At 43.2% G+C, this 27,750-nt stretch overlaps 2 protein-coding genes across 6 annotated transcripts in view; one reads left to right on the plus strand and one right to left on the minus strand.

Annotated features, from left to right (window-relative positions):
* Positions 1–8,050, minus strand: part of LOC118361221 (ral GTPase-activating protein subunit beta-like) — a 41,229-nt gene extending 33,179 nt beyond the window's left edge. For 2 of the 5 annotated variants that reach the window (XM_035740975.2, XM_035740972.2), the window contains exons 1-5: positions 7,880–8,047; positions 6,938–7,144; positions 6,173–6,375; positions 2,985–3,151; positions 260–446 (exon numbers count right to left, since the gene is read on the minus strand). In XM_035740975.2, the coding sequence (XP_035596868.1) occupies positions 260–446; positions 2,985–3,151; positions 6,173–6,375; positions 6,938–7,114 (734 nt within the window). In that variant the 5' untranslated portion in view covers positions 7,115–7,144; positions 7,880–8,047. Of the gene's footprint in view, positions 1–259; positions 447–2,984; positions 3,152–6,172; positions 6,376–6,937; positions 7,145–7,879 lie in introns of all 5 variants that reach the window. The other 3 variants (XM_035740974.2, XM_035740971.2, XM_035740976.2) reach the window with 3 other exon arrangements.
* A 12,413-nt stretch (positions 8,051–20,463) lies between these two features.
* Positions 20,464–27,750, plus strand: part of LOC118361222 (RING finger protein 223-like) — a 35,086-nt gene continuing 27,799 nt past the window's right edge. The window contains exon 1 of the mRNA XM_052482904.1: positions 20,464–20,691. The gene's annotated coding sequence lies outside the window, so the exon portion shown is untranslated. The remainder of the gene's footprint in view (positions 20,692–27,750) is intronic.

A 27,750-nucleotide genomic window follows, 5' to 3' on the forward strand; every position in this document is an offset into this window, starting at 1 on the left:
AGAAAAGAATACCCACGTTCCATGCACCCCCCCTCCCCCCAAAAGTGGGTGATCAGTCACCTGCTAGCGTTGGTTTTCCTTAGCAATGCTGGCGCAACCGGGTTTGTGAACCTCAACCCTCTAAGCTTGGGTGCCAGTCTGTTTCTCCCCTCCAGCCAACTCCTTAAGGAATTGTCATGCCAAACATTGCAATGACAGCAATGGAGTTTGCAAGAGCACAAACAGATCTAAGAGCAGGTTACATCCCTCTCCCAATCACCTGGAGGTGAGGGCGCAGGCCACCCTGCTCCACTGCTCCACCACGGGTGGGTGGTGCCTCCAGTTGGCCAGCATCTCCTGAGCAGTCTTCCAGTAGGGCGGCGTGGGGAAGCAGCGGGCGCACGCCAGCAGCCACACCTCAAAAAGCACCGCCATCAGCTTATCCGCCAGCTTCTCTGCCACACCCACTAGGCATGGGGGCAAAAGTGGGAGAGGGTCAAAGGTTAACAGGATGCTGAGAGTCATTTATGTTTAAATACTCAAAATGAAAATCTAGGCCATCTATTTCTAGTTAGTCAAATAAATTAAATACTAGAAGTTTTGCTTCTGTCAATTGGCTTACCCAACACTGGGCTCGAACCAGGCACTCTCTGAACACATCGATAACTTATATTTGTCCTGTTTCCATGCGATCGAGGGCGGTTTTGCCACAACAAGCAGTGATACAGCCAGTCAAAATCTCTCAATGGTACAGCTGTATAACTTTTGGAGGATTTGAGAGCCCATGCCAAACCTTTTCATCCTCCGGGGGGCGCTGACATGCCTTCTTCACGACTGTACGCATGTGGGCCATTTAAGTTCTTAGTGATTTGGACAGAGGAATTTGAAGCTGTCGACCCGCTCCACTGCAGCCCCGTCGATGTGAATGGAGGCGTACTCACCCCCTGTTTCCTGTAGTCCACAATAAGCTCCTTGGTCTTACTGACGTTGAATTGCAGAGCTGCTTCTAGGTCTCAGAGAGTGACGTCACCAATTGAACAATACTAGCGCAGGTAACTACATCGCTTTCAGAAAGTATTCATACCCATTGACTTATTCCACATTTTGTTGTTACAGCCTGAATTCAAAATAGGTTAAAAACAGATTGTTTCTCACCCATCTACACAGAATACTCCATAATAACAAAGTGAAAACATTAGTAATTTTCTTTTGCAAATGTATTGAAAATGAATTACAAAAATCTAATTTAAATAAGTATTCACACCCGAGTCAGTACATGTTAGAATCCCCTTTGGCAGTGATTACAGCTGAGTCTTTTTGGGTTAAGTCTCTAAGAGATTTGCACGCCTGGATTGTACAATATTTGCCCATTATTCTTTTTAAAATTCTTCAAGGGCTTTCAAATTGGATGTTGATCTTTGCTAGTCAACCCTTTTTAAGTCACCATAGAATTTCAAGCTGACTTAAGTCAAAACTGTAACTCAGCCACTCAGGAACATTCACTGTCTTCTTGGTTAGGAACTGCAGTGTAGATTTGCCGTTGTGTTTCAGGTTATTGTATTGCTGAAAGGTGAATTCATCTTTGAGTGTCTGGTGGAAAGCAGACTGAACCAGGTTTTCCTCTAGGACTTTGCCTGTGCTTAGCTCCATTTCATTTATTTTTTATCCTGAAAAACTCCCCAGTCCTTAACGAATAAAAGCATACCCATAACATGATGCAGCCACCACTATGCTTGAAAATATGGAACGTGGCACTCAGTAATGTGTTGTATTGGATTTGCCACAAACATAACACTTTGTATTCAAGACAGTATTACTTTAGTGTCTTGTTGCAAACCGGATGCATGTTTTAGAATATTTTCATTCTGTTCTATCTTTTCACTCTGTCAATTGGTTTAGTAATGTAGAGTAACCACAATGTTGTTGATCCATCCTCAGTGTTCTCCTATCACAGCCATTAAACTGTGTAAATGTTTTAAAGTCACCATTAGCCTCGTGGTGAAATCCCTGAGCGGTTTCCTGCCTTTCTGGCAAGTTAGGAAGGACGTCTATCTTTTTAGTAACTGGGTGTATTGATCACCATCCAAAGCTTAATTCATAACTTCCCCATGATCAAAGGGATATCTGTCTGCTTTTTAATTTACCCATCTACCAATAGGTGCCCTTCTTTGCGAGGCATTGGAAAACCTCCCTGGTCTTTGTGGTTGAATCTGTGTTTGAAATTCACTGCTTGCCTGAGGTACCTTACAGATAATTTGATGTGTGGGATACAGAGATGAGGTAGTCATGTTAACCACTATTATTGCACAAAGAGTGAGTCCATGCAACTTATTGTGTGTGACTTGTTCAGCATTTTTTTACTGTTGAACTTTTTTAGGCTTGCCATAACAAAGGGGTTGAATACCTATTTAATAAAGACATTTCAGCATTTCATTTTTAATTAATTTGTAAAAATGTATAATTCCACTGACATTATGGGTATTGTGTGTAGGCAAGTCAACATAAAAATCTAAATGTTATCCATTTTAAAGTTCAGGCTGAAACACAACAAGATGTGGAATAAGTCAAGGGGTGTGAATACTTTCTGAAGGCTCTGTAGCTAGCCATTTCAAATCGGATACACTTAATCAATTCGCTCAACAGATGCAGTCAGCGGTTAAACTGAAAAGTAGTGTAATGTGGGACTTTCAGTACACAGATAAATAATGTTATGCAGTGGAACAGATGTCTAATTCTAGAGTCAGTCAAACCCCTGCTATACTACGCCTTTACTGCGGCCATGTTTAGACCATCTATTCCAAAGTTCTAAAAGGGCTAAGATATGAACAATCTGATAAAAGTACCAAACGTAAGAAAACAAACAGAAACAGGGAGGGACTACCTGGACTTGTCCTACAAGAAACATTCATTTTCTGTTACAAAATGTTTTAAAACGTTTTGTGCCCTAATGAACATGACCCTGGGAAACCCAGTGAGTTGTGGTGTGGTGAGGAGACGGGGCTGACCTCCAATGGTGGGCGGGGCCAGCAGCGTGTCGTTGATCCGGAGCAGGAAGAGCAGCAGTACCTCCCAGGTCTCTCTCACCATGGAGACGGACTCCCTGGCCAGCTTCTGTACTGCCGTCAGCACCTGCTGGCACAGCCGGATGTGGCTCAGACTGTACTGCTCCGGCCTGAGGGAGAGGGAAGAAAGGGTGTGTGGAGGTATGAGAAGGGGGATGTGGTAGAAAGAAAAAAAAAAGAGGAGAGTGTTTGAGGGAGTGAGTGTGTACGCGTTTCATGTGTGAGTGTCAGGGTTTCAGTTAACCGGTAATAGCTGGCTTTTGGATGTAAAAAATATATATATATTTTTTAATCTGTTAAAAAAGCTGATAAATAAAATTGGTACTGGCCCATAGTCACCCAAAAAACATTGCACGGCGAAATAATGCTTTTTATCCTATTCATTTGTTGAAAAACATTTAACCGGTCATGCTTATCTATGGGGTTCATTTGAATAATTTTGTGGAAATAAATGTATATATATATACAATGCATTCAGTGGAAAATCTGTCAGACAGGCCCTTTATAAGCCCAATCATTGCACAACAATTCTAAAAGTAATCTTATGTTAAAAATAGTTTTTTGGCCACGATTAAAAATAGCTAATATTTGTATTTCTCAACTGGTAATTGAAGTGCACTTCCCATTCGCCAGTCAAATGCATAGGCAAGGAAAGAACAGGCTTCATCAGTGCGTCACACCACTTTACAATGAGATGGAGGCAGTATGCATTTTGAAAACATATCTACTTAATTGTTTGAAACCTGAACGTTTTATTACATATATTTTTCCTAGGCTACAAAGTAGCTCAGGAAAAATTCTACCATATCCGGATGCAATTGTTTTAGAGACTTACAGATGTCATTGAAACCAGTAGCCTATTTCTCTCATGTCCTATTGGTTATTAACTTTCATTCATTGTCCGATACAAAATAGATGATTGTTCAGTTGCGACTGTAGAGGCCCAGCCAGGCATATACTATACAAAAGTATGTGGACACCACTTCAAATTAGTAGATTTGGATATTTCAGCCACACCAGTTGCTGACAGATGTTTAAAATTGAGCACACATTGACAGTAGAATGGCCTTATTGAAAATGAAGAGCTCAGTGACTTTCAACGTGGCACCGTCATTGGATCCAACAAGTCAGATCATCAAATTTCTGCCCTGCTTGAGCTGCTCCGGGCAAACTGTAAGTGCTGTTATTGTGAAGTGGAAACGTCTAGGAGCAACAATGGCTCAACCATGAAGTGGAAGGCCACACAAGCACACAGAACAGACAGAACAGGGCTGCCGCGTGCTAAAGCGGTCCTTGGTTGCAACACACTCACTACAGAGTTCCAAACTAGCTTTGGAAGCAATGTCAGAACAATAATTGTTAATTGGGAGCTTCATGAAATGGGTTTCCATGGCCGAGCAGTCGCACACAAGCCTAAGATCACCATACGCAATACCAAGTGTCAGCTGGAGTGGTGTAAAGTTCGCCAGCATTGGCCTCTGGAGCAGTGGAAATGCGTTCTCTGGAGTGATGTCTGGCAGTCCGACAGACGAATCTCAGTTTAGCGGATGCCAGGAGAACACTACCTGCCCAAATGCATAAGGCCAACTGTAAAGTTTGGTGGAGGAGGAATAATGGTCTGGGGATGTTTTCATGGTTCAGGCTAGGCCCCTTAGTTCCAGTGAAGGGACATTTTAATGACATGCATGACAATTATGTGCTTCCAACTTTGTGGCAACAGTTTGGGGAAGGTCTTTTCCTGTTTCAGCATGACAATGCCCCCGTGCACAAAGCGAGATCCATACAGAAATGGTTTGTCGAGATCGGTGTGGAGGAACTTGACAGGCCTGCACAGAGCCCTGACCTCAACCCCATCAAACACCTTTGAAATGTACTGAAAAACCGACTGCGAGCCAGGCCTAATTGCCCAACATCAGTGCCCGACCTCACTAATGCAGCTAAAGCAAGTCCCCGCAGCAATGTTCCAACATCTAACGGAAAGCCTTCCCAGAAGCGTGGGTGCTGTTATAGAAGCAAAGGGGGGGGACCAACTCCATATTAACACCCATGACTTTGAAATGAGATGTTCGACCAGCAGGTGTCCACATACCTTTGGTTATGTAGTGTAGTTTGGAAAGCAAATGGCTATTGCTGTAAAGAGAAGACAATGAAAAGACTCATCTGTCTTTAAGTTAACAAAATTCTCAACTTAATTGAGCGAACAACAGAAAACCTATATCCTGTCATATTGGCATCAACGGAGAGCATCAGCCATATCCCAGGTGAGTGCACACTGTGCATATTCACTCTTAACAATGTTGGGTCAGTGCTACTTAAAAGTTTGTTTTTGGACAATAATTTCCTCCTCCAGTTTAGATGGATATCATATTCTATTTGTGTCTCCCCTTCTCGTAGGCCTATAAAATGTACAATTTCTTTTTTTATTGATTGTATGTCAGTGTTGGCAGAGTAGGCTACCCTGTAATTTGTAATATTAAAAAATATTCTGCTAATATCTCCAGTCATATAAAGTGTGGTAGAATTGCATGAAAATGTGTTTTTCCCAGTACAAAGAAAGCAGAAACGTATCTGATACAGCCGAGGCCTCTACACAACACGCTCTCAGCCATCTTTTTTTGCGACCAGTGATTAAGTTATATTATTCGCCTAAATGATGATCCAATCGAGTCATCACATTATGAATAGTATGCTATTTTACATAAATCGCGATGATGCATGTAATGCTTTATTATAAAGGTGCGTTTTTAATGGTGAAAATGTGCTTTCCCAAAGACATAGCTTCCCCGTGATTTTGCTTTTCGTTACTCGTCTTGTTGGCTGAGGAAAATTAAATGTGGACAGTTATTCTAACATCTTCAAAGTGTACAGTAAGGACACAAGTCATTACATCCTCTACTTGCATGTTCTGTTAAGATTAATTACCATCATCGAAATGTGATTTCAGTCATTCTGAGCACTGTGGGTGGAGGCCCTAATCAGATTACGCACCCAATGCAAATGGGTCTGGTACATTTCTCAAATGTCCCGTAAATTAAAATGCTGCCGGTCAAATGACCGGAGATACATTTTCATAACGGAAACCCTGATGTGTGTGTGTTTTGTGTGCATGCTCAGCTCAACTGTGGCTGTACCTGGGTAAGAAGACGTTGTAGAGGTGTTTGAGGATGGTCTGGACGTACAGGTTGGGCTCCTTCACCACCGGCTGTGGAATGGAGTCCCGGGGCATCACCAGGGCCATCATCCAGTCTGTGTATACGTCCACACACAGCTTCACCGTGTCCCCCTCCAGGGGAAGAGTTAGGCCATAGCACAGTACCTCCATGGTCCACTTCACCTGGAACCAGAGTCAAAGAGACAGTTATGCCCGATTCACACTATAGCTCCAAAACGAGCCAAACCAAAGTGTATTGGGCTGGCCTGGTAACGTATCCACCATAGTTGTGCTTACTGTGCTGCAATGGACAGCGTAAAGAAAACATTTGAGCCAGCAGAGTATGGTTCAGATCAGCCCAAGTGTGAACCAGGCATTATAGGCTACCCTTCACGCTAGTGAGCCAACCCAAACCGTACTGTGATGGCTCAAATATGTTATTTTCAGTATCCAATGCAAAACGGTTTCAGGAAGTGTATCCCGGGCCAGCACAGTACAGCTCGGCTCAGCTCTGTAGTGTAAAATGGTTATGAGGCATCTACTCCCCTCTGATCCACTTGACACTGCTAATGTGACAAATTGGGGTCGAAGAACTGTTTCTGCATCCAACAATGCTATGCTTGGCAAGGCAACAACAAGTTGGCTAAGGCAGAAACAGACAGACATCACCCAGGCTAGCCTCATGCAGAAAGGCCCCATTAACTCTAACCCACATCAATGACAATACTCTCTGTCCATCCCTCACCTCTTTGTCCGTCTTGAGGATGTTCTCGGTGGCCATGGGGATGGCGGCCGTCCCCAGGGGTTTGACCACTGCGTTGGCCACCTCCAACCCCACGCCTCCAGGGTACGTGTGAAGGACACTGAGGTGGCCCTGGTCACTCTGCACCATTAGGTGCAGCGAGCGCCAGTCTGAGTACATTGTGTAGCGGCTCCACTCTACTGTTTCCACCTGCACAATCAATGAGCATAGCTCATTAGCTAGGTTCCTAGTAATATAGTGAAGATGTTGCATGACTGTCATTTTGCCTTTGTGTGAGGGGAAGGAATTGGTAGGTGCAAGACAGTACAAGACCTTAAACTATTCATAATTTGACTCCAGCCATAACTAGCAAGCTAAAAGGTAGACAGTGGAAAGTGGACGTCAACACCCGTTAGAGATAAGTAACTATCTGTATCATGGAGAAAATACATGCATTAACCGTAACGCTACTAGCTAACGTTACCTACACAGCTAAGACCCAGCCAGCTAAATATTAGCATACGCGTAGATAGCTAGGTAACGTTATGGTTCATACTTGAAACGTTATGGAAACACAGCATGCTAGCTAGCTAGCTGGTTAACCTGAGCTAACCCCACCATAGCAACTCAAACCAGGAAGCATCTGCAACGCTAGCTAACCTCTCTATTGCGCTCATCAATAATAATAATACTAACCGCTAGCTGATAGCACTGCCATTTACATAGCTAACCAATTCGTTGTGACGGTGACCAAAGAATCAAATCTTACCAGCTTATTAATGTTTACCAGCTAACTAATTCCCGTAAAGGGTAAACTAATTTAGCATTTACTGAAAGAGCACCAGTTACCTACTGTTAATAGCTAGCTAACGTTAGCGGTAGCAAGCTAGCTAAATTACGTATTGCTCGATCAATTTGAGCAAGCTACGGGAATTTTGCATTTACCTGCTCCAAGGAAAATGTTTTTCATAACATGGTGACTTGTCTTCACAACACCAGCTATCCCAATTTAGGCATTCTCCAACAATGTCAAGGCTAGAAGACTACGGTGCTGCTTCGGCTACACTGAATCAAGTAATGCAAAATCCTCAGCTGACTGCTGTCATTGGCAACGGGAGGAAGACGATGTTTAATGAGCGCCCCATGTGGGGAAGTCGAAAACAGGTTGTCCACATGGACAATGAGTGGCTTCATTCCTTGTGAACTTTCCCTGCGCTGAGAACAATGTGGTCCAAGCAACTTCCAAGTTAAATGGCTTTCATCCAAGATAGGTGCAGATGACGGCACACACACATAATGGTAGATGCCCACCCCACAAATAATAGTGGGTTAAGGAACTTCACAGGTGAATAAAATATATAGGCCTAAACTACACTGGACAAAAATATAAATGTAACATAAAAGGGTTGGTCCCATGTTTCATGAGCTGAAATAGTCAATTTACCTGGTAAGCTGACTGCAGGAATGTCCACCAGTCAATTGGATGTTAATGTTAAAAAAATAATAATAATTAAAGAGCAACAATAAAATAACAGTAACAAGGCTATATACAGGGGGTACCGGTAATTGAGGTAATATTTACATGTAGGTAGAGGTAAAGTGATAACAAACAGAGAGTAGCAACAGCATAAAAATGGGTAGCCATTTGATTAGCTGTTCAGGAGTCTTATGGCTTGATGGTAGAAGCTGTTAATAAGCCTTTTGGACCTAGACTTGGCACTCCGGTACCACTTGCGGTGCGGTAGCAGAGAGAACAGTCTATGACTAGGGTGGCTGGAGTCTTTGGCCTTTTTAGGGCCTTCCTCTGACACTGCCTGGTATAGAGGTCCTGGATGGCAGGAAGCTTGGCCCCAGGGATTTACTGGGCCAAACGCACTATCCTCTGTAGTGCCTTGCGGTCAGAGGCCGAGCAGTTGCCGTACCAGGCAGCTGTATAACTTTTTGAGGATCTGAGGACCCATGCCAAATCTTTTTAGTTTCCTGAGGGGGAATAGGCTTTGTCGTGCCATCTTCACAACTGTCTTGGTGTGTTTGGACCATTCTAGTTCATTGGTGATGTGGACACCAAGGAACTTGAAGCTCTCAACCTGCTCCATTACAGCCCCATCGATGAGAATGGAGGCGTGCTCGTCCCTCCTTTTCCTGTAGTCCTCGATCATCTCACCCATTGAGCCTGTTTGGATGCTCTGGATCGATTTGTACGACAGTGTGTTCCAGTTGCCGCCAATATCCAGCAACTTTGCACAGCCATTGAAGAGGAGTGGGACAACATTCTACAGGTCAAAATCATCAGCCTGATCAACTCTATGCAAAGAAATTGTCTTGCGCTGCATGAGGGAAATGGTGGTCACACCAGATACTGCTGGTTTTCTGATCCTCGCCCCCTACTTTTTTTTAAAGGTATCTGTGACCAACCGATGCATATCTGTATTCCCAGTCATGTGAAATCCATAGATTAGGGCCTTATTAATTTATTTCAGTTGAGTGATTTCCTTATCTGAAATGTAACTCAGTAAAATCTGTGAAACTGTTGCATATTTTGTATATATTTTTGTTCAGTGCAGTTGGAACTGCATGCAGAACAAACTCGCTCTTTGTAAAGATAACAACACATCTACAGAGTGTCAAGACCACACCGAGACAGAGTAACTACTCTCAGGTGAGGAGAGTGATGGGGGATATGGAATATTTTATTTGGCAAATCTTCCAATATACTGCTGAACATAATATAATCTACGGGCATATCAAAGTTCCAGAGTGGAATCTCTGCTAGTTTTAAGGTTATGGCCTATTTTATGCAGAGAAATTGACATAGAAGGCAATGTAACCAATGTAACCAATCACAGCTCTCCTTTTACTTGTATCATTGCACATCTTACAAATCACCAGCAGAGGGCGACGATTTTGGATCCAATTACACATTCACTGTTGGTAATGCTTGGAAATTGGATCGTAACTCTAAAAGTAGCAGAGATCCCAGTGGAACTTTGATGTATATATTATGTTCAACAATCTATTGAAAAACTACCTAAATTAAAATATTTATATTTTGAATATTCATGTTTCCATTTTTCAATATTCATAAATGAATGTCAATTCTTTGGGGAGAAATCAAAATACTACTCATATTACCAGAGCAAGCAGTAAAGCTTCATGTGACACCAATGTTTGCTTTGTAGCACCTACAAATGAAACACTATGGAGTGTTAAAGGAGGCCTGGGTAAGGTCAATGCTAACTTTGCTCAATTATTTATCAGTAATGCTATCAGATACAAATGTTAAATATCAATGTCAACAATCCTACCTCCGAAGGACTATTCAATAGATTACATTTCGTAGATTACATTTTCTTTTTTGTCTGGGTTTTGTGAGGAATCATTTAAATGGCTCTAGAAATCATGATACATTTGGTTTTCAAAGTGAATTATACCAGAGATACTGTATATAAATGACGAGATATAATAATAACAATGGGAGTCATTTTCCCAAAGGGCACGCGGTCTGCTTATCGCTGTATTCCCATGTGGACAGATTTTGATGGGAGTGGACCCTCTCGCTTCACCTCTTTCTCTCTGATTATACTGACTCATGACATGACTCTTATTAAAGCTGACTCATTCCTGAAGTCATTTCATGGATTCTATTTTATTGTGTTTCAGAAATGGAGCCCCCCAGTAGTCTTCTGTCTGTAGATCAGTTCCTTTGTCTGGATGTGTTCAATGAGCCAGTCTCCACTGCATGTGGACACAACTTTTGCATGGTCTGTATCAGCAGATACTGGGATACCACTGACCTGTGTCAATGTCCACTGTGTAAGCAGGCATTATACAGAATACCAGAGCTAAAACTCATTACAGCATTCAGAGATCTTTTAGATCATTTTAAGAAGATGAGAGATAGAGATCAGTCCCCTACCGAGCCCGGAGAAGTGGTCTGTGAAGTCTGCACAGTGAGGAAGCTCAAGGCCCTAAAGTCTTGCCTGCAATGTCTCACCTCTTACTTTGAGACTCACCTGCAGCCTCATGAGATAGCCCCTGTCCTGAAAAGACACATATCTGATACACCCTGTGGAGAAACTGGGAGACCGGATGTGTAAGAAGCACAACATATTTGTGGAGCTGTTCTGTGAGACGAACCAGATGTGTGTGTGTCAGTTCTGCACTGTGACGGACCACAGGACTCACCACCATGTCCCTCTACTATAGGAACAGTGCCGGGATAGGAAGGCACAAGCGCAGCAGATGATCCAGGTGTGACTGCAGAAAGTGTAGGAGATCCAACACTCAGAAAAGAGCAGCAAGAAAGACGCAGAGAGAAAGCTAGCAGACAGTGTGCAGGTCTTCACTGCTCTGCTGTGGCCCATTGAGAGAATCCAGAGTGAATTCATTGAAATGGTTGAGGAGAAGCAGAAAGCATTAGAGGCAGTCTGAAAGGGCTCATCAAAGAGCTGGAGATGGAAATCACTGACAAATTGAGGAGGCACACTGAGCTACAGCAGCTCACAGACACTGAGTACCTCCTCCACGTCCTCCCGATTTCCCCATCCCTCTGTACCCTTCCACGCACGAGGACTGGTCTGAGATCAGGATTCACGGAAGTCTGAATGAGAGGAGAGTGAGGCAGGGTCTTTCTCTGCTGGAGGAGACTCTTCATAAAGATATAGAGAAGTTGAGAAGTTGTGTGATGATCCTGAGCTGAAGTGGATTCAGCAGTGGTCAGTGGATGTGGCTCTGAACCCTGACACAGCAAATGATTATCTCATCCTGTCTGAGGACAGAAAACAAGTGAGAAATGGAAACACACAGAAGGAATTCCCTGACAACTCAAAGATAATTAAATGCTAACTGTCTGTCCTGGGAAAGGAGGGCTTAAGTTCTCCTCAGGGAGATACTACTATGAGGTGCAGATGAAGGGGAAAGTGTATGGAGGTTAGGAGTGGCCAAAATCAACCGGATTTGTTTTTTTTTTACTGATCCATGAGTGTGTGATGCTGGACTGTGAGATTGAGTGATGCCAGTGCTTTCCACAAGCACAAGAAAAAGTAGCCAGCCAGGCTCCCCCGGGATTGGGTGGTGTGATTATTTATTTTGGCCTCTGGTACATTGTAATGCTAGATTGTATTTTCAACCAGCAACTATTAGGAAATAACACTTATCAAATATGTTCAAACTTTTACAGTGTTAGTTTCAACAGCTGTTGTACAGTTTGATGTAAAACATAGGAAAAACTTCATTTTCACTGCACTGGGCCTTCAAAGAAGCTGGTGTTAATCATGGGCTTTGCTACACAGAAAGCATTTACATTTACATTTAAGTCATTTAGCAGACGCTCTTATCCAGAGCGACTTACAAATTGGTGCATTCACCCCATGACATATATATATGCCATTTAGCAGACGCTTTTATCCAAAGCGACTTACAGTCATGTGTGCATACATTCTACGTATGGGTGGTCCCGGGAATCGAACCCACTACCCTGGCGTTACAAGCGCCATGCTCTACCAACTGAGCTACAGAAGGACCACAACAGCAGCAATGGAGCAGTTGACTGCTCCATTGTTAACACTTTGATTAAATCTCTAGACCTAGATCAATATCTTTGAAAATACCATGTAAGTATCATTATCTTATATAACAATTCAACCTGTTTTATTTTATCATATTTTGGGCCAGAGTGAGGCTATCACTCCACGAGCCTACCTATTGTCCCTGCAGTGAGGATGATTCACCATCTTAATTGAATGTTTTCATAATTTCTCTACAGATAATGGCTAAAAAGCCTAACAGTATGTAAATTAGGGAAACAAATTAACAGCTCCCTTACTGATGCGTTTCGGGAGGCTACTGACAAGTCACACATTTTAATGTCACTGAGAGGCAGTCCTAATGGACTTCATATCAAAAATACAAACAAGCTCATTAGTTTAATTATCCCGATGTGAATCTATGGACATTTAATTACGTTGTATGATTTAAGAATGTCAAAGATATGAGATTTGACTTTATTCAGTTAGTTCGACACCTTTTATAACATAATCAAGCTTGCTCTTCGTAAATTAAAACACAGTAAATAGTACAGTATATGAAAACCTCCAGGGTCCAACGTAAACTTTTTTTCTCACTGGTCCGGTTGGGCAACTTGGACAAAAATCTACTGGTCCGAACAAAATTTTACTGGCCCAGACATGGTGTCGTTCTTAAATGCATTGGGTTTACACAGGGCCTATTGGTTGGCATGCTTTCTCTCTATGAGCTGTGTAATATGATTAATTTAGCAATGTAAGTCATTACTCTATTGTATTAATAGCATTGTATTAATTGCATACATTTTTTGTTTCTGAAGTATGTCATTTTGAGAATATTGTAAAATAGTATGCTGTGCATTTAAGACAAACTTTCCAAAAGAGATATGACATGGCTACATTAGGCTAGCCAAGAAAAATATTGCATAGCCATGGAAAGTAGCGGTCCTGAGGGTGCAGTTCCTTGGACAGAAAAATAGTGGACTAGACCTATATTATTAAAGTACAGAAAAATACTCCTCAACAACCGTAGCACACAACACAAATACCCAGTTACCGAGAGGCGGGACAGACAGCAGACTGTCAACCCAGCAGTGTTTCCCTGTCATTGCTCACTTTGTGACTGACAGGCGCCTGTCCTATCAATAGATTGCTAGAAGATGCATGTCATTCATTCTAGCGGGAGAGGAATTCTTTCTGACTACCGAATTGAAAATGTAGCCTAGATAAACAAAATTAAAAAGGTACCCGGCTGAAAATGACTAGTCGGCTGGATGGGGATACGTGTGAGGCCAACACTTCTGGGGCTTCATCAAGAAAAGGGTGACGGTGGTGAAGGTGAGGGTGTTTGTGGATTATGAGAAGAGTATGGTCTCCAATTTCCAGGCTACCCAAGAGGAAAAGCCTGCAAATAAGAGGCAGGAGAGTGGGGTCCTGGCAAGATTAGGGCCAAGGGAAAACAGGGCGGACAGGACATTGGATTCAGGTAAATCGAGAAAGGGAGGGTTATGCCTCTTCATCAACAGCAAATGGTGTGCTAACTAGCACAGCGTAAGTCTCTATCCATTGTTCACCTATCTTGGAATACATGATGGCCAAATGCTGACCCTTCTTTCTCCCGAGAGAGTTTTCAGCTGTTATCATGATTACTGTTTATATTCTATCTCAGGAGAAGAAAAACAACAATCTGGCCATTAACAAATTGTACAAGGCTATAATCAAGCAGGAAACCATTTGTCGTGTCGTTAAGACACGTAATGCCCAACTTCCATCAACACGTCTCCTCACGCCACTAGGGGCGATAAAGTCCTATTTTATTATAAAGTCCTAAATCACATGGTGCTAGAGGGTGTTGCGGACAGCCCAGTACATCACTGGGGCCGAGCTCCCTGCCATCCTATTTCAGGCGGTGTGAAAGGAAGGCCCGGAAAATTGTTAAAGACTCCACCCACCCAAGCCATAGACTGTTCTCTCTGCTTCCTCACGGTAAGCGGTACAGGAGCAACAAGTCTGGCACCAACAAGCTCCTGAACAGTTTCTATCCCCAAGCCATAAAACTGATAATTAGCTAACAAAATGGCACTGACTATGCACACTTACTCGCACTGACACACACACAAAATACGCACACACATTCATACTGACTCTACACACACTCACGCATTCACACACTCACATACAATCATCATATATGCTGCTGTTACTCTGTTTATCGTATATCCTGATGCCTAGTCACCTTACCCCTACCACTCAGGTATCCCTGGACATTGTAAATATGCTATTGGCACTGACCCTGTTACTAATCCTGTAAATACCGTGCCTTCAGAAAGTATTCATACCCCTTGACCAACTCCATATTTTGTTACGTTACAGCCTGAATTCAAAATGGATAATATGTATTTTTTCTTTCTCACCCATTTACACACGATACCCTATAATGACAAAGTGAAAACGTGTTTTTAGACACTTTTGCAAATGTATTGAAAAGGAAATACAGAAACATGTCATTTACATAAGTATTCACACCCCGGAGTCAATACTTTGTAGAAGCACCTTTGGTGGTGATTACAGCTTTGAGTCGTCTTTGGTATGTCTGGAATCAGCTTTGCACATCTGGATCTGGAGATTTTTAAAATGATATTGGTCTAGACTCACCCAGCAAGTATGCTGTCAATCAGGAGATTAAGAGTTGACTCCCCAAAGTGGGTTGTGCTCAGCCTTCTCTCTTTCTTCTGGATCAACACACAGTTGAGTTTTTGTTGTTGTTCAGACCTATTCTTCCAGGTCATGGCACCAAATGTTAGCAGTTGATGTTACTCTTCAATGACACAGACCCCAAAGCAGATCAGGGGGAGAAAAATAGTTTTAATTCAAAGAAAACAAATCATGTGGGGAGGTAGATTGTGACTATGTAACGAACGATGTGCACTGAGAGTCGGGAAGCAAGTAGAGGGAGTGAATGTTTTAGTAAATAAACAGAACATAATACAAATCAAGAACCTGGAACAACGCAAGGATATGAAACAGAAGGAAGGAACCAAAGAGAGTGACATCTATAGGGAAGGTAATCAAGGAGGTGATGCAGTCCAGGTCAAATCAAATCGAATCAAATGTTATTTGTCACATACACATGGTTAGCAGATGTTAATGCGAGTGTAGCGAAATGCTTGTGCTTCTAGTTCCGACAATGCAGTAATAACCAACAAGTAATCTAACTAACAATTCCAAAACTACTGTCTTATACGCAGTGTAAGGGGATAAAGAATATGTACATAAAGATATATGAATGAGTGATGGTACAGAGCAGCATAGGCAAGATACAGTAGATGGTATCGAGTACAGTATATACATATGAGATGAGTATGTAAACAAAGTGGCATAGTTAAAGTGGCTAGTGATACATGTATTACATAAGGATGCAGTAGATGATATAGAGTACAGTATATACATATACATATGAGATGAATAATGTAGGGTATGTAAACATTATATTAGGTAGCGTTGTTTAAAGTGGCTAGTGATATATTTTACATAATTTCCCATCAATTCCCATTATTAAAGTGGCTGGAGTTGAGTCAGTGTGTTGGCAGCAGCCACTCAATGTTAGTGGTGGCTGTTTAACAGTCTGATGGCCTTGAGATAGAAGCTGTTTTTCAGTCTCTCGGTCCCAGCTTTGATGCACCTGTACTGACCTCGCCTTCTGGATGATAGCGGGGTGAGCAGGCAGTGGCTCGGGTGGTTGTTGTCCTTGATGATCTTTATGGCCTTCCTGTAACATCGGGTGGTGTAGGTGTCCTGGAGGGCAGGTAGTTTGCCCCCGGTGATGCGTTGTGCAGACCTCACTACCCTCTGGAGAGCCTTACGGTTGTGGGCGGAGCAGTTGCCGTACCAGGCGGTGATACAGCCCGCCAGGATGCTCTCGATTGTGCATCTGTAGAAGTTTGTGAGTGCTTTTGGTGACAAGCCGAATTTCTTCAGCCTCCTGAGGTTGAAGAGGCGCTGCTGCGCCTTCTTCACTATGCTGTCTGTGTGAGTGGACCAATTCAGTTTGTCTGTGATGTGTATGCCGAGGAACTTAAAACTTACTACCCTCTCCACTACTGTTCCATCGATGTGGATAGGGGGGTGTTCCCTCTGCTGTTTCCTGAAGTCCACAATCATCTCCTTAGTTTTGTTGATGTTGAGTGTGAGGTTATTTTCCTGCCCTCACCTCCTCCCTGTAGGCCGTCTCGTCGTTGTTGGTAATCAAGCCTACCATTGTTGTGTCGTCCGCAAACTTGATGATTGAGTTGGAGGCGTGCGTGGCCACGCAGTCGTGGGTGAACAGGGAGTACAGGAGAGGGCTCAGAACGCACCCTTGTGGGGCCCCAGTGTTGAGGATCAGCGGGTTGGAGATGTTGTTGCCTACCCTCACCACCTGGGGGCGGCCCGTCAGGAAGTCCAATACCCAGTTGCACAGGGCGGGGTCGAGACCCAGGGTCTCGAGCTTGATGACGAGCTTGGAGGGTACTATGGTGTTGAATGCCGAGCTGTAGTCGATGAACAGCATTCTCACATAGGTATTCCTCTTGTCCAGGTGGGTTAGGGCAGTGTGCAGTGTGGTTGAGATTGCATCGTCTGTTGACCTATTTGGGCGGTAAGCAAATTGGAGTGGGTCTAGGGTGTCAGGTAGGGTGGAGGTGATATGGTCCTTGACTAGTCTCTCAAAGCACTTCATGATGACAGAAGTGAGTGCTACGGGGGCGGTAGTCGTTTAGCTCAGTTACCTTAGCCTTCTTGGGAAGAGGAACAATGGTGGCCCTCTTGAAGCATGTGGGAACAGCAGACTGGTATAGGGATTGATTGAATATGTCCGTAAACACACCGGCCAGCTGGTCTGCGCATGCTCTGAGGGCGCGGCTGGGGATGCCATCTGGGCCTGCAGCCTTGCGAGGGTTAACACGTTTAAATGTTTTACTCACCTCGGCTGCAGTGAAGGAGAGTCCGCATGTTTTTGTTGCAGGCCGTGTCAGTGGCACTGTATTGTCCTCAAAGCGGGCAAAAAAGTTATTTAGTCTGCCTGGGAGCAAGACATCCTGGTCCGTGACTGGGCAAGTCTTCTTCTTGTAGTCCGTGATTGACTGTAGACCCTGCCACATACCTCTTGTGTCTGAGCCGTTGAATTGAGATTCTACTTTGTCTCTATACTGACGCTTAGTTTGTTTGATAGCCTTGCGGAGGGAATAGCTGCACTGTTTGTATTCGGTCATGTTACCAGTCACCTTGCCCTGATTAAAAGCAGTGGTTCGCGCTTTCAGTTTCACACGAATGCTGCCATCAATCCACGGTTTCTGGTTAGGGAATGTTTTAATCGTTGCTATGGGAACGACATCTTCAATGCACTTTCTAATGAACTCGCACACCGAATCAGCGTATTCGTGGGAGCTTCTTGTTTTAGTTTCTGTCTGTAGGCAGGGATCAGCAAAATGGAGTCGTGGTCAGCTTTTCCGAAAGGAGGGCGGGGGAGGGTGTTATATGCGTCGCGGAAGTTAGAATAACAATGATCCAAGGTTTTTCCAGCCCTGGTTAAAATCCCCAGCTACAATGAATGCAGCCTCAGGATGTATGGATTCCAGTTTGCAAAGAGTCAAATAAAGTTTGTTCAGAGCCATCGATGTGTCTGCTTGGGGGGGAATATATACGGCTGTGGTTATAATCGAAGAGAATTCTCTTGGTAGATAATGCGGTCGACATTTGATTGTGAGGTATTCTAAATCAGGTGAACAGAAGGATTTGAGTTCCTGTATGTTTCTGTGATCACACCACGTCTCTTTAGCCATAAGGCATACGCCCCCGCCCCTCTTCTTACCAGAAAGATGTTTGTTTCTGTCGGCGCGATGCGTGGAGAAACCCGCTGGCTGCACTGCCTCCGATAGCGTCTCTCCAGTGAGCCATGTTTCCGTGAAGCAAAGAACATTACAGTCTCTGATGTCCCTCTGGAATGCTACCCTTGCTCAGATTTCGTCAACCTTGTTGTCAAGAGACTGGACATTGGCGAGAAGAATGCTAGGGAGTGGTGCACGATGTGCCCGTCTCCGGAGTCTGACCAGAAGACCGCCTCGTTTCCCTCTTTTACGGAGTCGTTTTTTTGGGTCGCCGGCTGGGATCCATTCCGTTGTCCTGGTTGAAAGGCAGAACACAGGATCCGCTTCGCGAAAATCATATTCTTGGTCGTACTGATGGTGAGTTGACGCTGATCTTATATTCAGTAGTTCTTCTCGACTGTATGTAATGAAACCTAAGATGACCTGGGGTACTAATGTAAGAAATAACACGTAAAAGAAACAAAAAACTGCATAGTTTCCTATGAACGCAAAGCGAGGCGGACATCTCTGTCGGCGCCGGAGTGTCATGAAGCGCTGGAGCACGTGACAATGGTGACAGGTGTGCGGGATAATGAGCAGCCTGATGACCTAGAGGCCGGAGAGGGAGCAGACATGACAGTAACCCCTCCCCGACGTCTCCGGCCGCAGGACACCGACCAAGATGATGATCCCAGGATCAGGAGCGTCACCTCTGCTGAGACGCGGGAACATGTCAATCTGGCTGACGACCTAGAGCGCCGGAGAGAGAGCATACGTGACAGTACCCCCTCCCCGGTGTGTTCGGCTCCAGCCACAGGGTGCCAACCCAAGGGGTGATCCCGGGGATCAGGAGCAGTCCAGTTGAGGCATGAGAGCCTGACGAGCTGGTGGAAGCAGGGGAGCCTGACCACCCGGCAAAGACATGAAAGCCCGACGAGCCGGCTGAGGTAGGGAAGCCAGGCGATCCGGCGGAGACATGAAAGCCCAACGATCCGGCAGGGGAGCCTGGCGATCTGGCTGAGGTAGGGAAGCCAGGCGATCCGGCGGAGACATGAAAGCCCAACGATCCGGCAGGGGAGCCTGGCGATCTGGCTGAGGCATGAGAGCCTGTAACAGCTCCCGGACGCAACGTCTTTATTCTGACTATTAAAATGAAAATGTATGTGACGATGATGACAGGTGTGCAGGATAATGAGCAGCCTGATGACCTAGAGGCCGGAGACGGAGCACACGTGACATAGATGGTAGATGTTCATGCTCCCCTGTCCTCAGTGATTCTCTCCACAGAACAATGGGACAGAATGTAGTTTTATAACCCAGCCCTAACCTGTGGTTGACCTTGCAATAATCCTTGCAATAAAACTGTGCCAATGGCCAAATAACAAGTATCCTATTTCAGGTTCAATGTATAAACAATTTGGACCAATGAGAACTTGCCATGTAGCTGTGAGTCCCGGACTGAAATTCCTCCTATGTCTCTGACCCATTGATCAATACTTTCCTATTACAGAAAAAACACTATTTCCATTGAACATTAGTAATCTATTGACCTCTCGTCCTCTGCATTGTGTATTTATTTAAACATTATTCTTACATTATGTAAATTGGATATTTCTTATTTAATTTTCAATACAATTGCTAAAATTTCTAAAAACATGTTTTTACTTTGTCGTTTGAAAAAAAATCATATTTAATCCATTTTAAATTCAGGCTGTAACAACAAAATCTGGGATAAGTCAAGGGGTATGAATAGTTTCTGAAGGCACTGTGTAGCTTACATATATTCTCATGGTCTTATTTATATTTATTGTGTGTTTTTGTTCTACTTTACTTTATTTGATAGTACTACTGATATTGATTACTGCATTACTGGGAAAGAGCTTGCGAGAAAGGCATTTCACTGTACTTGTGCACTTGACAATAAAACTTGAAACTTGAAACTCCTTTTATGATGTGAAGGCCAGGTCTCATATTTACTCTTTCACAGGCTAAGCCTTCATTGGCTGCATTCCAAACACTTAACAGACACACCCTATCCCCTCCGCCCTCAAATTAAGTGGACACTTCTGATGACGTATCAATACGTCTGACGAGTATATACTTGCAGAGCAAGGGGCGAGGGAGGGAGGAATGGACCGCCCTTGCCCGGAATCTTGTCACTTGTTCATCCTGTGTTGATTGTGTTTTCAGCCACCGGTAGCTTATGGGTGCATTATATGCACTACAGTCAATTACGATTGCATGTCTACTTATATTAAGTATATAATGATTAATATATGCCTACTGTATGATAGCTATAAAATTAAGGGGCTTTCGTTGCAAACTTCCCTTGCTTGGCTAATCATTTGAACCGACAACAAATATGGGATTCCCCCAAGGGCATAAGGAAAGGGTAAGTGGACGAGGGTGTGTCTTTTATGACTTTGAAACGCAGCCACTGAGAAGCTCTATCCATACTTCAGCCCTGGTGTTTATAGTTCTGATAAAAACACAGCCGAATTGGTCATTTCTCCTATCAATCACACAGACTGAGTTAGTCCAAGGGGACTAAGTTTGAGTACTTAAGAAATTGACCCCTGCTTCTTTCTTTTGTCAAATAAATCACTGATCTGCCATTGTAAGATTGGTGAGAGCAATGACATGGACAACATGTCTACACTCATCCAATTACAGATCAGTGATTACCTCCAGGAAGTACAGCACATGGATGCTTTACGCCGCATGTCATTCATTGGAGACAAAATGGTTATGAATCATTTTATTGAGATATAATCTGTCATGTGATTGTAAAATGTTCTCAATGTGTTTTTAAATACATTTGTCATGAATTATAATGCCAGCCACTATGAGTGTTCTCTATGTTCTCGCTCTCAGCTGAAAGTTATTCAGTCATTTGCCTGCCCCATGTTTTTGTCATAAAATGTGTTACTTTGAACTATCTGCATCTGTGTCTTCTCCTGAGCCATGATAACTATGTTATAAATAGTATTAACTGTAGTGTTTTTGCGGGCATGCCTGTAGTACCGTTTACTATAATATACATACAGTATAATAATTACTGTAGTGTTTTTGCAGACTAGTATACTGTAGTATTTACTGTAGTGTTTTTGCAGACATTCCTGTGGTATTTACTATAGTGTTTTTGTTTTATTATCTTTGACATAGCACCCTTACAAAAAAAGATTACAGTTTTGAAACTGCAGTAAAAGTGCAGCAATTGAAGTCGACTATGGTATTTTGTACACAGTAATTGCAGAATAACTGCAATAACAGAATAGTTGTACTGCACTCTAACTACAGTGTGCTGCAGTTACACTGCACCCAGACTACTATTTTTTTGTAAGGGCAGTGGGGGCTTTCTCCTTGAGGAAACCTACTGGACAAAATACTCAATGAGCAAATGTACCATAACCTGTAGGTAGGAAGGAAGGACTGAGGTCTGAACTGGTACAGTAGTTCAGAGCTTCTGCTCTTTTCTATAAACTGCAGGGTTACTGTGTATGGTCTATACATGACATGTAGGTTTCTCACTTATGGGTGGGTGTCACAACGCCTGGAGTGGTGGGTGCAGAGTCTAACGCAGAGACCAGAGGATACTGGGGAAATTGGACTTTATTTCGGTTTCCAATGCTAACGCCCAAACCTACAGGTGAAATAATCACAAAAATGTCCAACCCAACAGAGCACAAACAGTCAGGAGCACTAAACGCACAACCATGACTAACAGAAAACAAACCCACAGAAAACAGGCGGGCCTAACAGGCTTAATAAATAGTTCTGAATCAAAAACAAAATAAGAGACAGGTGCAACCAATAAGACAAAACAAACAGAACAGGAAAAGGGGATCGGTGGCAGCTAGTAGACCGGCGACGACGACTGCCGAGCGCCGCCGGAACAGGCAGGGGAGCCACCTTCGGTGGGAGTCATGACAGTGGCACAAATTGGGATATGGGAGAGGGGAATGGGCAGGGTTTATGCAAATTAAATACTGTAGTATATACCCCTCAAACTCAACTCTGGACCTCAAGCCATTTCCACTGCATTTTTTCATTGTTCCCTTCTAATTAGAGACTGAATTACACCTCCCAGGTGTGTGCAATAAATGATTAGGTAGAACAGAAAATCAGCAGGCTCCGGACCTTGTAAGGTAAGAGTTGAGTACCCCTGGTATATAATATAGTAATATGTAGTGTTTTTGCAGACATTACAGTAATATTTACTGTAGTGTTTTTGCAGTCTGTAGTATACTGTAGTATTTACTATAGTATTTTACATTATGCTACAAAATTATATAGTAAGTACTGCAAATGAATGAGGGATACCACAGTGTGTAGTATAGGATTCTACAGTACAGTACAGCCTCTGAGTATCACAGAAACACAACACTTGTGTTTCTGTGATGTAATAAAAATAACAATTTTATACAAATTGCTATGGATGAAATTGATCAAAATAACTGTACCAAACATGAAAAACATACAAAAACATATGTTTTTAAACATGAACTTCGACAAAAAAATGTGTGATTTCTTTTAAATATATTACCCAAATTGGCGCTTTTATGGTTATAATATATATAACCGTAAAGGCACCAACTGGAAAAACATACATACTGTATTATATAGAACTATGCATTTGTATATAAAAGCTAATAAAAATAAAATGCCTCAACCCTAAAAGCAGCAACATATTGTATAACGTTTTTCCAGTGTTACCCACCAGCTAAAAGTAGAACCTAACAAGGAATGATTTTGTGGAACATTTTTGCCAGAGGTTAAACCACATAAGAAGAGGATCAACGTGTATTCAAGTTGGGCCTGAGGTGAACTGAAGTATCAAACTGATGTTCAGCTCCAATGAATGTCTCAGCTCAGAACTGGTTCTTGTTGTAGAAGGAATGATAATGGGAATAAATGGGCCTCGAAACCATGATGTCATACACATATGTGTATGTTGCATAGTGGACCACGGGAGGGCGATGTCACCATAGGTTGTGTGGTGATGTAAGAGGATTGGTAGAGGAGCTCTTTATTCACTAGAACATACTGATTGGGATTTTGTAAGCTCTACTATGATTACTGATTGGATATTATTTCCGGAATCTTTATCGATGTTATTAAACAAATCAAATAACTACACCAATCATTTACCAGAATTAAACAGTGGTAAAAGGCACAATCTATCTCCAAATACTGTTGGAGATTGGCAAGATAATTCATTGACTGTTCATGCTTACAGTGGGGCACTTTAGGATGCATTTCATGTTTTTCCAGAAATACCAAACCACAAACGTTAACAACTACAAGAGGTTTTATAGCACAGGACATGTGGGTTGGGTGCAATAACTACTGTCCTACTGACTTATGATAAGAATCCCTCTTGTAAGTGTCCTGCAGCAACCTAATGGAAGGCCCTGTCTCCTTAACGGAGAAGTTCAGTATTCTCTCAGTATTCTCATTCACTTTCAATTATTTGGGTAGGGGTAAAAAAAGAAAAAAAGAAGAGGTTTTATAGCACAAGACATGTGGGTTAGGTGCAATAACTACTGTCCTATGATAAGAATCCCTCTTGTAAGTGTCCTGCAGCAACCTAATGGAAGGCCCTGTCTCCTTAAAGGAGAAGTTCAGTGTTCTCTCAGTAATGATGCAGAAAAATGTATCCATGCTTTTGTCACTTCTAGGTTTGTCACGAATTCTTCTTCCGAAGGTAGCCCCTCTCCGTTTGGGCGGCGCTCGGCGTCGCTGGTTTACTGGCCACCACCGATCCCTTTTTCCTTTTCTGTTTGTTTTGTCTGTGATTTTTTTCACACCTGGTTTCATTTGCGTTAATTTCTGTGTGAATAAGGGTAACCTGTTGCCTGCCTTCGTTTGTGCGGGATTAGATTTGTATTTACAGTTTGTTGTTTTCACGGTTACGCACGTGTATTTGAGTGTCGGAACTGTGTTTGTTCCTCGGTGCGTCTGCACGAGTTCTCAGTATCGAGAGCGTAGTTTTTTTTATTTTCGACTGTGTCATTTTTGTGTTGGTGGACTGTCTGATTAAACACGCTTCTCCGACATCCCTGCTCTCCTGCATCTGACTCCTACACCTCTCACATAGGCGCACGTTATCACAAGGTTAGATTACGGCAATGCTCTACTTTCCGGCTAACCGGATAAAGCACTAAATAAACTTCAGTCAGTGCTAAACACGGCTGCTAGAATCTTGATCAGAACCAACCAATTTGATCGTATTACCCCAGTGCTAGCCTCTCTACACTGGCTTCCTGTTAAGGTTAGGGCTGATTTCAAGGTTTTACTGCTAAACTACAAAGCATTACATGGGCTTGCTCCTATTTGGTCCTGCCTTACATACGTATACGAGACAGCAAGACCGGTAGAGATACTCTGAATGATCGGATATGAAAAGCCAAATGACATTTACTCCTGAGGTGTTGACCTGTTGCACCACTGTGATTACTATTATTTGACCCTGCTGGTCATCATTGAACATTTGAACATCCTGGCCATGTTCTGTTATAATCTCCACCAGGCACAGCCAGAAGAGGACTGGCCACCCCTCATAGCCTGGTTCATTTTTAGGTTTCTTCCTTGGTTTTGGCCTTTCTAGGGAGTTTTTTTCTAGCCACCGCTTCTACATCTGCATTGCTTGCTGTTTAGGGTTTTAGGCTGGGTTTCTTTACAGCACATTGTGACATCAGCTGATGTAAGAAGGGCTTTATAAATACGATTGATTGATTGATATTGTAATTCACTTTAAATTATTTGCCTGGGGGGGAAAAAGAAAACGTAAAAAAAACTGGTTTATTTACATTGCACTTTACATTGCATGTTTTGCTAACAGTGGCAAAAGGAGGCTGAAGTTTTTAATGGCTGTTTTAAGAAAAAACTAATCATGGCCCATAGACTACTTTTACGGTAAGGAACCATCTAACCTCAAGTTGTAAAATACTGAAATACAGTATGTGTCACATTAAGGACAATATCTTTACCAACATCTTGCTCGTCTGCTTTATGGTTTACATTTAAATAAAATTCAATTTAGGGTGGGCAAAGCCCAATCCAGCACCCTCCTAGAACCGGCCCTGGATGTGATTTCTGAACAATGTGTGTTTTTCAATGCAGAAGAAAAGTTTAACTTTCCAGAGCAGCTGCAAAGGACACTAGCTAAACAATCAAAAATACCAACCAATTAGTTGAAACAATCTGTCACATTCAGACCTTTCTTTATTCCAACCATGGTTTTTAGGGATTATGTTTACACATGCAGCATAAAATTGCATTGTCCAGGGTACTCCCCCCATCCCACCCACCGCTTTTGGCTCTCAGAACAGCCTCAATTCGTTTGGGGTATTGACTGTAAGTTGTCGAAAGCGTTCCACAGGGATGCTGGCCCATGTTGACTCCAATGATTCCCACAGTTGTGTCAAGTTGCCTGGATGTACTATGGGTGGTAAACTATTCTGGATACACACAGGAAACTGTTGAACATGAAAACCCCAGCAGCGTTGCAGTTCTTGACAAAAACCAGTCCGTCCTGCATCTACTATCATACCCCGTTCAAAGGCACTTCAATCTTTGGTCTTGCCAATTCAACCTCTGAATGGCACACATACACAGTCAATTGTCTCATGGCTTAAAAATCCTTCTTTAACCAGTCTCCTTCCCTGCACCGATTGAAGTGTGGTAGGGTGGTACACGGGAGTCGCACTGTGGTGGCGGTCTGCCAGCCCCTTTTCACAGTGGACGGTGCGCTGGAGTCTCACGTGAGCATCACTCCAGACTTCTTCTGCATGCCTGAACCACTCATCAATCGCAGGAGCTTCGATCTGGCCTGGGGTCCACGGAGCCAGGGCCGGCTGAAAACCCAGAACACACTGGAAGGGGGTCAACCCAGATGTAGCAAGTTCTGAACGTACTCCACCCATGGAAGGAATCGAGCCCACTCTCCCTGCCGGTCCTGAAGTGACTCCTCAGGAACCTCCCCAGCTCCTGGTTCCTCCTCTCCATCTGCCCTTTGGACTGAGGCCTATACCCAGAAGTGAGGCTGACCGTGACCCCGAGCTTCTCCATAAAGGCTCTCCATACCTGTGATGTGGATTGGGGGCCATAATGCCGGAAGACCTGCTGGAATAGTGCCTCAGCAACCTGGAGAGCAGTAGGGAGACCAGAAAGAGGGATTAAACGACAGGATTTTGAAAATCTATCCACAACCACCAAAATGGTGGTGAAGCCATCAGAGGAGGGGAGATCAGTAACAAAGTCAATGGATAGATGGGAAGGGGAAAGAGTTTCCCTGCTGGAGCTTTCTGGGGGGATTTTGTTTGGGCACATACGGAACAGGAGTTGACGTAGCGAGTGACGTCCTGCGCCAAGGTGGGCCACCAGTACTTCTCAGAGATGGATTGGGTAGTGCAATAAATACCTGGATGTTCAGCGACGACAGCTGTGTGTGCCCAGGTCAACAGCCAATCCCTTTTCCCCTTGCTCCTTCTGCTGTTTCCTGAATTACATTTTGGAGGTTCGCAATTTCAGTATTGCGCAGATGCTGCCATCTATCTGTCAGCATTGAGGAGCACACCACATCAGTCACTGGCTTTATCAATAAGTGCATCTAGGATGTCGTCCCCACAGTGACTGTACATACATACTAGAGGTCGACCGATTATGATTTTTCAACACCGATATCGATTATTGGTGGACCAAAAAGGCTGATACCGATTAATCGGCCGATTTTTATTTAATATTTATTTGTAATAATGACAATCACAACAATACTGAATGAACCCTTATTTTAACATAATATAATACATAAATAAAATAAATTTAGCCTCAAGTAAATAATGAAACATGTTCAATTTGGTTTAAATAATGCAAAAACAGTGTTGGAGAAGAAAGTGAAAGTGCAGTATGTGCTATGTAAAAAAGCTAATGTTTCAGTTCCTTCCTCAGAATATGAGAACATATGAAAGCTGGTGGTTCCTTTTAACATGAGTCTTCATTATTCCCAGGTAATACGTTTTAGGTTGTAGTTATTATAGGACTATTTCCCTCTATACCATTTGTATTTCATTAACCTTTGACTATTCTATTGGATGTTCTTATAGGAACTTTAGTATTGCCAGTGTTACAGTATAGCTTCAGTCCCTCTCCTCGCTCCTCCCTAGGCTCGAACCAGGAACACAACGACAACAGCCACCATCGAAACAGCGTTACCCATGCAGAGCAAGGGGAACAACTACTAGAAGGCTCAGCGAGTGGCGTTTGAAACGCTATTAGCGCGCTAACTAGCTAGCCATTTCACTTCGGTTACACCAGCCTCATCTCGGGAGTTGATTGGTTGAAGTCATAAACAGCGCAATGCTTGACGCACAACGAAGACCTGCTGGTAAAACACACGAAAATGTTTAGGGGCCTGCTTCTGCCTACCACCGCTCAGTCAGATACTTAG

This window comes from Oncorhynchus keta, chromosome 28, assembly GCF_023373465.1.
Source record: "Oncorhynchus keta strain PuntledgeMale-10-30-2019 chromosome 28, Oket_V2, whole genome shotgun sequence".
In the NCBI taxonomy this organism is placed as follows: domain Eukaryota; kingdom Metazoa; phylum Chordata; class Actinopteri; order Salmoniformes; family Salmonidae; genus Oncorhynchus; species Oncorhynchus keta.